Source organism: Labeo rohita, chromosome 22, assembly GCF_022985175.1.
Source record: "Labeo rohita strain BAU-BD-2019 chromosome 22, IGBB_LRoh.1.0, whole genome shotgun sequence".
NCBI classification, from domain to species: domain Eukaryota; kingdom Metazoa; phylum Chordata; class Actinopteri; order Cypriniformes; family Cyprinidae; genus Labeo; species Labeo rohita.
This window is the reverse complement of record NC_066890.1, coordinates 61,189,528-61,203,387: the sequence shown is the minus strand read 5'-3', so window position 1 is coordinate 61,203,387 and position 13,860 is coordinate 61,189,528. Positions and strand designations below refer to the sequence as shown.

Genomic DNA, 13,860 nt, shown 5'->3' with positions numbered 1-13,860 from the left:
TTGAAAGCTAGACTTTAGTTTAGTCTATGAGACTTAGAGAGCTGCGTGTCAGGCATGCTGCCTGAACATGTAAGATAAATGTTCTCTGAATATTTAAAATGTACATTTTTAAAAAAAAATTTTTTGCATTGGAGCATTGTTGTTTTCAATGTATTTTTCAATGTTTCAATGAATAAAAAAAAAAAAAAAAATAGATAAACACCTAAAATTCCCATGAATGACAAATATAAAGTTTTTGTGCTAATGTTCACTAATGAACATTATTAAAGACCAGATAACTTTAAATGAATGTTCTGTTGACATTGCTGGAGGAACATTTGTTCATAACTTTGAGGCTACGTTACGCTAGTGCGTTTTCGAACGCCTTAATTTTGCTACGTTTACACCTATCGTTGACATTATTCCTGCGTTTTTGACCATTGAAAATGGAGACTTTCAAAAACGCTGCAGACTACGTTTACACAGGCGCATTTTTATTTTAAAACGCATAACTTTTGCTACAGTTACGCCTGTCGTTTACACTACTCCAGCATTTTCGACCCTCGAAATTGGAGACTTACAAAAATGTTGCAGAGCCCATTTTAGGCTGTTTACAGTAGTGCGTTTACATTTTAAAACATAACTTTAGCTACGGTTACTCCAGTCGTTTACACTACTCTGGCATTTTTCGACCCTTGAAAACAGAGACTTTAAAAACATTGCAGACCCCGTTTTAGGCTACATTTATACTAGTGCGTTTCTGTTTTAAAGTGCATAACTTTGGCTATGGTTACGCCAGTTGTTTACACTACCTTGACGTTTTCGACCCTCAAAAATTGAGATTTTGAAAACGCTGCAGACCCCATTTTCGGCTACATTTACACTAGTACGTATTAGTTTTAAAACACATAATATTTGCTACGGTTACACCTGCTGTTTACACTACTCTGGCATTTTTTGACCCTTGAAAACAACTTTCGAAACTGCTGCAGACTTGTTTTAAGCTACGTTTACACTAGTGCTTTTTCGGTTTTTAAAACGTGTAATTTTTGCTATGGTTACACCTGTTGTTTACACTACTCCGGCGTTTTGACCCTCGAAAATGGAGACTTTTGAAAACGCTGCAGACCCCGTTTTTGGCTACATTTACACTAGAACATATTAGTTTTAAAACGCACAACTTTTGCTACGGTTACACCTGCTGTTTACACTACTCTGGCATTTTTCAACCTTTAAAAACAACTTTCGAAACTGCTGCAGACTTTGTTTTAAGCTACATTTACACTAGTGCTTTTTCATTTTTTAAAACGTGTAACTTTTGCTATGGTTACACCTGTTGTTTACACTACTCCGGCTTTTTGACCCTCGAAAACAGAGACTTTCAAAAACGCTGCAGACTGTTTTAGGCTATGTTTACATTGGTGCGTTTTTGTTTTAAAACGCATAATGTTTGCTACCCTTATGCCTGTCCTTTACACTACTCTGTAATTTTTGACCCTTGAAAACGGAGATCTTAGAAAACGCTGCAGACTGTTTTAGGCTACGTTCACACTTGTTTTCGTGTGTAAAACACAAAACTTTTACTACGGTTACCCTCGAAAACGGAGACTTTTTAAACTGTTTAGACCATTTTAGGCTACATTTACACTTGTGCGTTTCATTGTAAACAGACCAAAACTGAAACTTTTAAAAATGGCTTGGCTGCCCACATTTGCTCTGTGTGATGACCATGTAAACAATAACATCATGCTCATTTGTTGCGTCTCATTTCTGCTCATCTAAGAAAAGTGACCGTCAAATTGCAGAGTAACCAAAAAAAAAAAAAAAAAAAGGGGACCCCAAGGAGTAAGAGTCAATTTTATTATGGTTGCTTCTTTTAAAATAAAACATCCTTGCTGATGTATGCAGCCTAAATGGTCATGTGACGTGCGTTTTCGGTTGGGGTAGTGTGGATGGAGATCGTTTTTGGAAACGCAGTGAAATCGCCAGTGTAGACCGTTTTAAACACCGTTTTAAAACGAAAACGCACAAGTGTAAACAGGGTTTTAGTTTGAAAACTCCGGGGTTGTGTTTAACGGACAAAAACAGAGACTTTTGAACACGACGACCGTGTAAACAATAACATTATACTCATTATGAATGTCATGTGACCCGCGTTTTCAGTTGTGTAGTTTGGACACAGATCGTTTTTTGGAACGCAGTGAAAATGCCAGTGTAGGATCCTTTTAATTTTAAAACACTGTTTTAAAAACACTGGGCTTGAGAAAACCTTGCCAGAACGTTCTAAAAACCATTTTGGAATGGAATGGCCTTTTCTAAACTATTGAACACTTTTGGAAACTGTTTTCTATATTATATCACTTAACCCTTTCACACGTGAGTTTAAAATATTCTAGCTGAGCCCCCAGAGTGAGTTTTTTTAGGCGACCGTTATTTAGAACGTACCGCCTTATTGTTTCCATGGCGACGCGTCGTGTTTGTCACTTGACACAACGCAGCCACAATAGCGCTGTATGACACATGTATCACTTTTATATAGTTTTTTCCCTTTTTATTATTAATATTCACAAACGTGCTCACTGTATTATGAAATATCTGATATTCCGATTCTGAAATATGTTCAAGTAAATGTATTTGGAGGTTTAAACACTTTTATAATGAGCGTGTTAGCTGATCTATGCCGAGTGATGGGCGCCGCCATGTTAGTTCGCGCTGAATCCGAGCTGTGGGATTTACAAAACGCAAATTCATCCTCTCCTCCCGAAAAACATTAAAGTAAGTCTCTGGTGAGCTTGGAGAAGAGCAGAGTAAACTTTATAGTTACCTACACAATGTGTATATGATATCAATAAAACATGTCGTCAGATAACATTTGTAAGGCTCGTTATTGCCGCTTCCATAGACATCGGCGTGTATTTTGTGTATGTATTGTGTATTTTGACTTATGTGTATGTAAATGTCTGGAACCTAAAATAAGCATTTTATTGTTGAAAACACTGAATAGTTGCGATAATATGACAAGCGCTCAGCGCTTCCGATCTGGCTCAGCGCCAGCCAAAGCGCCAAAGCAGATTTGAATTCAGCAGTTGATCACGTGACGCGCTGAACGTTCGAATCACACCGGTGTGATCGTACGCGTGAAAGGGTTAAAGAGATTGACTGTCTCCATCAACCACTTACAGCCGTTATTAGAGTTTACCTTTCTATTCTAAATGGCATTATATTCTGCTTCATGTGCTTTTTGTTTATTCAAAGCAACTTGCAAAGCTGTAATAGGCATTTCTCATATCAGTAACGGGAAAAAACAAGCAAAAACACCCATTTTAATGTAATATTATTGTTCAAAAATCACATGGGAAGTTGGAAAACCTGTAACTGGAATCGATTTTTATAGTAAACAAAAGAAAAGACTTCAAACAAACATAAATAAAAACGAAAGTACACTGCCTGTACACTTCGCCTTACAAATAAAGCATTTTTAGCCTGGAGAATCTGTTGTTTTGTAATTTAGATGTGACAAAATGAAATGTCCGTGCTGTGTATCTTATTTAGGTTAGAAACGTACAACAGGGGTCAGATTTTGATTGTTGGGAAAGACTCCCCTCTAGTGGACATTAAAGGCACTTAATTGTAATTGTTTAATGTAACTTTTACACAATATGTATTTTATTATTATTGTTATTATTATTATTAGTAGTAGTAGTAGTAATTGTTTAATGTAACTTTTACACAATATGTATTTTATTATTATTGTTATTATTATTATTATTATTATTATTATTATTGTTGTTGTTATTATTATTATTATTATTAAAGTTCAGGGATCAAATGTATGTAACCAATAAATAATTTTTTAATTACTTGATATAACATTTTAAATATTTATTTTAACCTAAACTATTATTATTATTAATAATAATAATAATAATAATAATAATCAGGGAGCAAATTGTTTTGTATATTAGCAATAAAATACTAGTGCACTAAAATATTTCCTAGTTTAATTTAGATTTTCTAGTTTGAACAATATAGTAAAAAAATGTTTTATGACTCATTAATTACTCTGTCCAGTAAACACAATTTACAAATGAAACTTTTAGAAACACTAATTTACTTCACCTAAAAGAAGTATACCGGCATATATCAGTTTCCGTGTGATCTGCAAAATAAATAAATAAATAGACAAAATAAATCTGACGAGATAAAAAGGTCAGCTGAGGCAGTCCCTGAATTTTCCTGATGGACCCCAACCAACACCAACAAGACCGAGACGGACCAGATTTCAACAATTACAATTGTTTTCTTAACCCCAAAATCCTTATTTTGCTATATTAAACCAGATCTGACGGAAAAAGCTAAACGTACATCAGTAAAATTGCAGTATTATAACAATACAGGCAGGCGTGTAGGTATCCGTCGACTTCGCCTGCTTGCAATTGTCCCCGCGGCTCCTGACAGCTCGAGCGATCTCCGTCAGTCATTCATTCCGCCTTTTCTCGATTTTTCTCCGTCGGAATCTACCGAACCGGCTCCAGCATGTTCGAGGAGGCCAGTGAGGTGTTGGAGAACATGCTGAAGTGGTCGTTCCCGTTGAGTTTGGTGCTGTTTTTGGTGCTGGTGTGTCCGCTCCGCGCGGAAGCGGCGCATGAGTTCAGCGTGTACCGCATGCAGCAGTACGACCTGCAGGGACAAACCTACGGTAAGAAACACACCTTACACCGTCACAACACACTTCAAATGAGCATGTAATGCTTTAATAACAGTCCTGTTGTGCTATTTAGGACATGTCGTGGCGTAGTGGTTTATGAATCAACGTTTGCGGGGGTTTAAACCTACAGCCTTTCAGTTACACCCGTCCGTGCCGTGGTATTACTTTGGTTGGATGATTTCTACGTTCACAATGGTTAATCTTGGCTGTGAACTGAATGGTTGAAGTTTCAGACCCATCAAGGGTCGAACAGTGGACAGTAAAATTTACACTTTGTTACGTCAGAAAATACCATGCTTTTACTATTGTAATGTATAAAAATCCTTAATTTACAAACGAGTAACTCATTTAAGTCTGTTTGGGTATTAACACAAATCTCTCTTTGACGCAGTGGTATTTTTTATTATTATTTATTTACTATTATGTTTTTATTAACATTTAGAGTTATTTTTATATTTTCAGTTGTATAAAATAGTATTTAATTTTAGTATTTATGCAGCAAATTTGTCATGTATATATCTGCAGCTTTATTTAGATTAGCTGATTTTCTTTTTAATAATAATAATTATAATAATAATAATGCGTAGTACATCAAGGTACTTTATGAAGTACTATAATATTAGTAATATTATAATATTACCATAGTAAATGTCCAATGAGAGTTTTTTTTTAAGGGGGAGAAAAATCTTAATATCATATTAAAATTGAGAGTATTAATGTTTTTTTTTTAATATATATATATCGGCTTTGAAAATGACCGATAACCATAAAAGTGTTTAATATCAGCCCAGATAATTGGTACACTTTTGTAGTTTTTTATTCATATTTTAAAGTAACTTTTGTATTTTCAGTTTTCATTTTGATTTGGTAATTTTTGTCCTTTTTTTTTTTTTTTTTTTTTTTAATAAATTAAAAAAAAAATACTATTTGTATTTAATTTTTAAATTTACGTTTTTATTGATGGTTTATGTTTTTTATTCCATGAATTATATTTTAAATAGTATAATTTATTGTTTATTTATGTCAGTTGCCGCATTTGAAATATTCATTAGTTTAATTTTTTTTATTTAATATTTATTTATTTTATTTTATTTTATTTTATTCAATTATTTTATTTAACAGATTTTTTTCATGTAGTTTTTGTTTTTGTTATATAGTTAACTAATCATTGTGCATGGTACATCAAGGCTGGTACATCATCTATAATAAATGTCCAATGAGAGCTTTTTAGGGGAAAAAACAAAACAAAACGTAATATCATATTAAAATTGAGAGTGTTACTGTGTTGTTTATATAAATTGGTTTTGAAAATGACTGACAACCATAAAAGTGCTTAATATCAGCCCAGATAATCAGTACACTATTATTGTTTTTTTGTTTTTTTTAATTCATATTTTGAAGTAGCTTGTTTATTTTCAATTTTCATTTTAAGTAGATTTTTTTTAATATTAGATATTAAAAACATATTTCTTTAATTACATTTCAGTTTTTATTAATTGCTTTTATGTGTTAATTCTATGAATTATATTCTAAATAATATAAATTATTTTTTATTCCAGTTGCTGCATTTCAAATATTCATTTAGTATACATTTTTCATTTGATATTAATATTTTATTTTATTTTGTCTTTATTTTTTTCAGTTATTTCAGTTAGTCAGTTAGTCGTAATGTTTAGTAATAGTCTTGTTTTTTAAAAATACAAGATTTGCCAGCTTTGTTTATCAAACATCTCATCAGATGTGACCTTCATGAGTAGATGATCTGAACCAAAACTGGTTTTACAGGATTTTATGGACTTTTTAGTAATACTTTGCTGAAAATACATTCAAACTGGGGGGAAAAAAACTAACCATTTATGTCCATAATCACAACACAATATTATGTTGTTTGGCCTTTTTCAGTAATGAATAATACTGTAATGTAACGAATTCTCAGGTTCCCGAAATGCCATTCTAAACACGGAGGCTCGTACGGTGGAGGCCGAGGTGCTGAGCCGTCGATGTGTGATGATGCGACTCGCCGACTTCTCTTACGAGAAATATCAGAAAGCGCTGCGACAGTCAGCGGGAGCCGTGGTCATCATACTGCCCCAGAACATGTCCACTATGCCGCAGGACATAGTGCAGGTAACAAACGCTGGCATCCGCTAGAATCACGTGTGGGACCTTCACATTCGTTTGAGGCTGATTGTTGTGTGTTTTGATCTTCTGCAGCAGTTCATGGAGCTGGAGCCGGAGCTGTTGGCCACGGAGACCGTCGTGCCCGTGTACTTCGCTCTGGAGGACGAGGAGCTGCTGTCCATCTACACGCAAACGCAGATCTCCTCTTCCTCACAGGGGTCGTCTTCAGCGGCTGAAGGTATTTCACACTGGAGCCCAGAAAATATGTATTTGTGTGGCATTGTTTATGGTGGTGCAGAAGGAATAGTGTTTGTATGAAGTGCTTTATTTTATTATTTAATTTAGTTTTTAGCGTTTTGTATTTATTTCATATTATATAATTTATATACATATTATAAAATATTATTATTATTATTATTTTAGTAATCATTTTTTAAAATTAACAAAAAATATCTTTATAAAAGGTGATTCAAAATGTGTATTTAAACAGTTTTTATATACACGCACGTGCACATGTATATAAATAAATATAAATAAATATATATATATACACAAAATCTAGATTTTGATTATTATTATTTTTTTAACTTGTGTATATGTACACATTAATTTTATAATATATATTATGAAATGTCATATATATACATACACATACATGTAATTGTTTATATATATGTATATTTATATATATGTGTGTGTGTGTGTATATATATATATATATATATATATATGCTTTATGTAGCAATATGTTTTTGTATTTAACTTTTTACATGTTTTATAGTATATGTACTTTATGTAAAATTATCATTTATATTAAAGTTTATAATGTATATTTGCACACATACTTTATTTTATAATATTTTCATATTTTATTTCTATTTTTATATAGTGTATATATACTAAAATTAATTTGATCAAGTATAATAACTATATATTCTAACATATTTAATATTTTGTATTTTTATTTAATTTAATTAAGTTAATTTAATTTTGTATTTATGCACTGATGTAAAATATTGTGTGCGTATGTATAACCTATATTTTTATATATGCAGATATACATGTAATATATGGAAGCTTTATTTTACATTTTCATGTTGTATATAGTAATTACATATTTAATATTATATTTTATGTAGTATACATACTAAATACAAAAATGAGAAATTATAAAGCATTATATGTATGTATATGCTTTATTTTCTACTATTTTCTTTTCATATTAATGTATTATGTCATGTGTTTTGTATATAATATTTATATATGCAAATATGTAAATATTATGCATGTGTCTTCAGCTTTTATTTTTATTATTATTTAATTAATTAATTGAAGTATATTAACCATGACATTGTATATTTTCAACCAGTGCTGCTGCACACAGCGACAGCTAACGGTTTTCAGATGGTGACCAGTGGAGCTCAGAGTAAAGCGGTCAGCGACTGGGCCATAACTAGTCTAGAGGTGAGTATAACTGACTCCAGAACAGACACGTTTACCCATAAACGAAGCTTCTGTCATCACATACATCGCCCTCATTTCATTCCAAACCTGTGAATTAGTTCTGTTGACCAAAAATAAAGATGTTTTGAAGAACGTTCATGCTGCTCTTCATCATCCAATAAAAGATCAGAAGCAGTCAAAATCTAGAAAGGATCATGAATTCATCCACTTACGGCCGTTGTGTTGGTGTTTTTGGGCTCAGAGGACATTAATAACTCTAATCTAAGAGCATCAGGGAGCAGCTCACCAAATTGAACTTTGTTCACTAGTCAGTTAACACCCAAAACAACAGTTGAGTTGAACGTGACTGTTAGTTCACATGTTTATAAGACTATCAGTTGCACGCTAATTGACATCAAAGTGTGAAACGTTGCAAAAATGTCACTCAGAATGTCTAACTAGTGCCTTTTGACTCATTTATGATATAATGTCTCACTGGTGTTGTCAGGGTCGTCTCACAGGTGCGGGTGGAGAAGATCTGCCTACTATTGTCCTAGTGGCTCACTACGACTCTTTCGGAGTTGCTCCAGTAAGGACGTCATGCTGTTTTGACTCTTTATATGCATTTTTGATGTATTGTTAAAACATTAAATGCATGTTTTTTGATTTTCAGTGGCTGTCGTATGGCGCAGACTCGAATGGGAGCGGCGTCGCCATACTCCTGGAGCTCGCGCGGCTGTTTTCTAGACTTTACTCCTACAAACGCACTCATGCAGGGTAACATTGACTATTTCATAAAAAACACAGACTTTTGAAACTGATTTCTGTCTATTTGCTTTACAAAAATATATTTTTTGTAGATACAACCTGCTGTTTTTCCTGTCGGGAGGCGGCAAGTTTAACTACCAAGGCACGAAACGCTGGCTGGAGGACAACCTGGATCACACAGGTATGAATATTGCTTTAAGATGGTTCGACTTGGATTTGCGACTAAAAATAGAGGAAAGTACAGAGGAAAGAGTTTTTTATATATACATACACATACATAAATACAGTGTTCAGGAAAGATAATGCATTACAATTTTGCGTTACTCCCTGAAAAAGTAACTAATTACGTTACTTAGTTACTTTCTATGGAAAGTAATGCGTTACATTACTTTGCTGTTACTTTTTAAATCTGGGCAGGACTTGCTTCTTTGTTTTTAATATAAAACAATTCTAATGTAAAAGCCCTTTTACACCAAAAGTGAAAATGTTAGTTTATCTAAAGTCATTTTCGCTTATTAGTATGGTTGAATTGCATCATCGAAGGTCAGCAGCAAAGACACTGGTCAATAAAATGGGATTAAATACATAAAGTATATTTGTTTTATTTAACATATTTAATTATTGCAGGGTTGCGTCATATTCTACGTTTGCATTTCACTGTTTTTATTCATTTTGAGGAACTGAATCTGTTTTTTTTTTGTGAGTGAGATGAATTAATGCATGTTCACATTTAGTCTAGAATACAGTAACATCATATTTACTAAAATTTCACTCAGATATTTTCTTAGAAATTCAAAAGTAGTGCATTACTTTACTAGTTACTTGAAAAAAAGTAATATTGCGTAACTTGTGTTACTTGTAAAGCATTACCCCCAACACTGAATATGTATATGTGTGTGTGTATATATATATATATATAAACTAGTGTACTTTTTGTTTTCAAACAAATGTTGTAAATGTCTCTATACATCTCTTTTTTTTTTTTTTTTTTTTTAAGGAAAAACAAATTATTTGATTATTATAAATATAAAATTATTTATATTTTGTTCATACATTTTACACACACACACACACACACACATATATATATATATAAGGAGCTCTTTTCCAAAACGCTATAAATCCATTTTGATTAATTTGAGTAAAACTGTGTTTTCTTTACCAAGAAATTGGCAAGATGAAAACCACTATTTTCTGTTTTAAACTTTCACATAGCATCTTTAGGTTATAATAACATTAAAAATTAAAATCTAGATTTTGATTTTTCAAAGATTATAAAATCTGATTATTTTTTCCCAAAATGCAATAAATCCATTAGGGGTCTATGCTTACTTTTCTTTTTAGAGAAAGTGTAAGTGATGGAAAGAGATGGCATAAGTGCAATCAAATTCATAAACTCTTGTTAAGATTAATGTTTTAAATATACAGTTTTGAACATAGAAATATTAAATGATTTTAATAACTAAAAAGAAGATAAAAAAGAAATACTGCCAGTAGGTGGCGGTAAGTCACTGATTTAATTTCTGAATCATATCATTCATTTGATTTGTTCGAAGGGCTGATTAATTCAGGTATAAAGCAAGTGACTTTTTTTATGAATAGGTAATTGATTCATTGACTTAGTAGAAAATGCATGTTCATTCGTAAACAAAACAACATTGTGTTTGAATGGAGGTGCAGTCAGTTGTGACTGTTTCAAACTATTTTTGAAGATGAAATAGCAAAATCAGGCAATAGTGTTATAGTCAGACAATGCAAGTCACTTAATATTAACTTCTTGTTTATTTAACTGTTGTATTAAATCAATATCTCATTTACAAACTCCCTTAAAAATCATTAAAAGCTGTCACTCATCTTAGTTCATCACGATCTCACAAAATTATAATCAACGAAACTCTCTGCACTGCTCAATGAATCTCTTATTTACACTCTCTCTACACTTTGTAGAGTGTATGTATGTATGTGTGTATGTGTGTATATATATATATATATATATATATATATGTGTGTGTGTGTATATATATTTATGTGTGTGTGTGTGTGTGTGTGTGTGTGTGTGTGTGTGTGTATATATTAGGGATGAGCGAGTACAGCATTATCTGTATCTGTATCTGTATCTGTTAACCATATGAATTATCTGTATCTGTATCTGTACTCGGAGTGGGCGGGGCCTAACCCGGAAGTGGGTGGGATTTAACCTGGAAGTGGCTCAATGTTGTCTTGAAATGGGCGGGGCTTTAACCGGTATGTTATTTTAAGCATGCAATTGATATGGGTTGATCAGAAATTGTTATATTTATTGCTGATTAGAAAACTATTTACATGACAGCATCAGCATTGAGCTTCAGATCAGTGGTTTTGATCATGATAACAAACGAACTATATACAGAACAAGTTTTGCAACAATGAATACAACACATGCGGTTGCAATTATTAAGTAAAATGTAATGAACAAGAGTTTTCATTTCAACATAACTTTCTTTTTTTAACCTTGAGCAGTGTGATTTATTTATTTATTTATTTATTTATGAAATACAGAATAAATATGTTATGTAGCCTAATTTGCACGCATTGGGGAGTCGCGCTCTAAACGCGGGGTATTAAAATTGCTTTTGAAGGCGCGTGCGCGTTTTACTTTCGGTTTTGTTTGAACGATCGCGCGAACTCTCGGCGGTGCTGAACGGGATTTTGAAAAGTGCCCAGTGGAAATTCGCCCCTGGTACATCGTATGCTATATTAAAGGTCTTTTTAAAACGCTATTTTAATGTATTAAGTCATATTAAGCGTTTTAAAATGCCCCGGCATCTGGAGATTCCGCCGGAAGTGCCGCTGCTTCCTTTTACACTGAAATGCCTTCCGTTTACACTGAGATGCCTTCCGTTTACACTGAAAAGTTCACGCACATCCACATATGAAATCACTTGCATATATGTATATACACAACTCAAGCATGCGTCTTACCTGAAATGTATTTTGTATGTTTGCGTGAGTGTTTCATGGGTGTATATGCGCGCAACGAGTTTATATGTATGTGCGAGTGTTTTTAGGTGTATATGCATGGATCAAGTTTATATGTATATGCGAGTATGTACAGGTGTGTCTGCATGCAGCGAGTTTATATGTATATGTGCGTGTTGTTGTAGGTGTATATGCATGGATCAAGTTTATATGTATAAGCGAGTGTTTTTAGCGTATGCATGCGTTAAGTTTATATGTATATACAAGTTATTCACAAGTGTATATGTATTCATTACTAATAAAAGATGTATTGGTATGGATTTCATATTAGTGTGCACGTGTATTTCATATGTATATTTTGAACATCCACCAGTATACATGTATATGCAAGTAATTTCTAGGTGTATATGCACGTGTTTTATGTATGTATTGATAAGCGAAGTTTGATTTAAATCCTACGTGGCGCCTCATAGGACACAGCAACACAATAAATCTGTATGTGTGTAGGGGAGGGGCGCTGTGACTAGCCTATCACAGAACGCAGACACAGTAAACTACCCAATGAGAATTTTTATTCAATCCGAGCACAGATATTGACTCGTATTACTCGTATGATACTCGTACTCGGCAAAAGTGCTTTATCCGTGCCGGATACTCGTTTCAGCCGAGTATCCGGCTCAACTCTAGTATATATATATATATATATATATATATATATATATATATATATAAATTCTCATATGAAAGAAAGACGTCTTGTAGAATGGTTTAAATTGACTTCGCCCTTGTCTTTCAGATTCCAGTCTGCTCCAGGACAACGTGGCGTTTGTTTTGTGTCTGGACACGCTGGGTAACGGCGACGATATTTACCTCCACGTGTCCAAGCCGCCAAAAGAGGGAAGCCCACAGCACACCCTGCTCAAAGAACTAGAGACTGTAAGATCAGCCACTCCTAATCTAGAAATAAACACCTCTGTTTATTTCACACTTACACCTCATGACGTCAAACTGCATCATTGTCTCCCGTTATTAGGTTGTGGCTGATCAGCACCCCGACCTGAAGTTCTCCATGGTCCACAAGAAGATCAACCTGGCCGACGACACCCTGGCGTGGGAGCACGAGCGCTTCGGCATCCGCCGCCTGCCCGCCTTCACCCTGTCCCACCTGGAGAGCCACCGCAGCCCCGCGCGCCACTCCATCATGGACATGCGGTCAGTGTCGTCCTCTCTGGAGGGGGCGGGAGAGGCCACCGCTGGGTGGGTGATGATTGGTGCTCTCTCTCTGTCGCCCCGACGACTAGTTCCCTCCCTCAGTGCCCATTGGTTGATTTGGTCGATGACGTCGTTTTTCTGTTGATTCCGTTTCTCAGGCCTCACGTGGATCTGACGAAGCTCGGTCGCAACACTAAAGTCATCGCCGAAACGCTGGCCAGAGTCATATACAACCTGACAGATAAGGTAATGTTGTCTTGTGTCTCTACACTTTATGTATGCAAATAAGTTTGATGAAAATTAAATGTATAGTAAATGTACAACCATTAAGTAGAGCTGTATGATTATAAATCTGCTTGATTTATTGCTGCATGGAAAAAAACAAACAAACAACAAATCGACTTGCATTTTGCCTTGTTAATATCATTCTTTCCCTTCTCTGATGGAATATATTTGTAATATGAGTATTTAGTATCATTGATATTCAAATTTATATATATATATGTTATTTATTATTATTATTATTTTTTTTATATTTAGTTTTTATTTTGATTGGTATTTGTTTTTGTTTTTTTAACATCATTTGTTAATGTCTGTATTTTAAATAGTGTGTTTTGTATGTTTTAGAAAAGTTTAAATATATATAAACATTTTATATGTATTGTTATTAT

General features: G+C 33.6%; 1 protein-coding gene across 2 annotated transcripts in view; it reads left to right on the top strand.

Annotated features, from left to right (window-relative positions):
* Window positions 1–4,217: 4,217 nt before the first annotated feature.
* The window catches only part of ncln (nicalin), a 13,861-nt gene continuing 4,218 nt past the window's right edge, over window positions 4,218–13,860 (top strand). Inside the window, exons 1-10 of one of the 2 annotated variants that reach the window (XM_051094431.1) lie at window positions 4,218–4,678; window positions 6,624–6,814; window positions 6,902–7,046; window positions 8,178–8,272; window positions 8,760–8,840; window positions 8,925–9,028; window positions 9,112–9,200; window positions 12,774–12,913; window positions 13,011–13,189; window positions 13,348–13,435. In XM_051094431.1, the coding sequence (XP_050950388.1) occupies window positions 4,516–4,678; window positions 6,624–6,814; window positions 6,902–7,046; window positions 8,178–8,272; window positions 8,760–8,840; window positions 8,925–9,028; window positions 9,112–9,200; window positions 12,774–12,913; window positions 13,011–13,189; window positions 13,348–13,435 (1,275 nt within the window). In that variant the 5' untranslated portion in view covers window positions 4,218–4,515. Of the gene's footprint in view, window positions 4,679–6,623; window positions 6,815–6,901; window positions 7,047–8,177; window positions 8,273–8,759; window positions 8,841–8,924; window positions 9,029–9,111; window positions 9,201–12,773; window positions 12,914–13,010; window positions 13,235–13,347; window positions 13,436–13,860 lie in introns of both variants that reach the window. The other variant, XM_051094430.1, reaches the window with a different exon arrangement.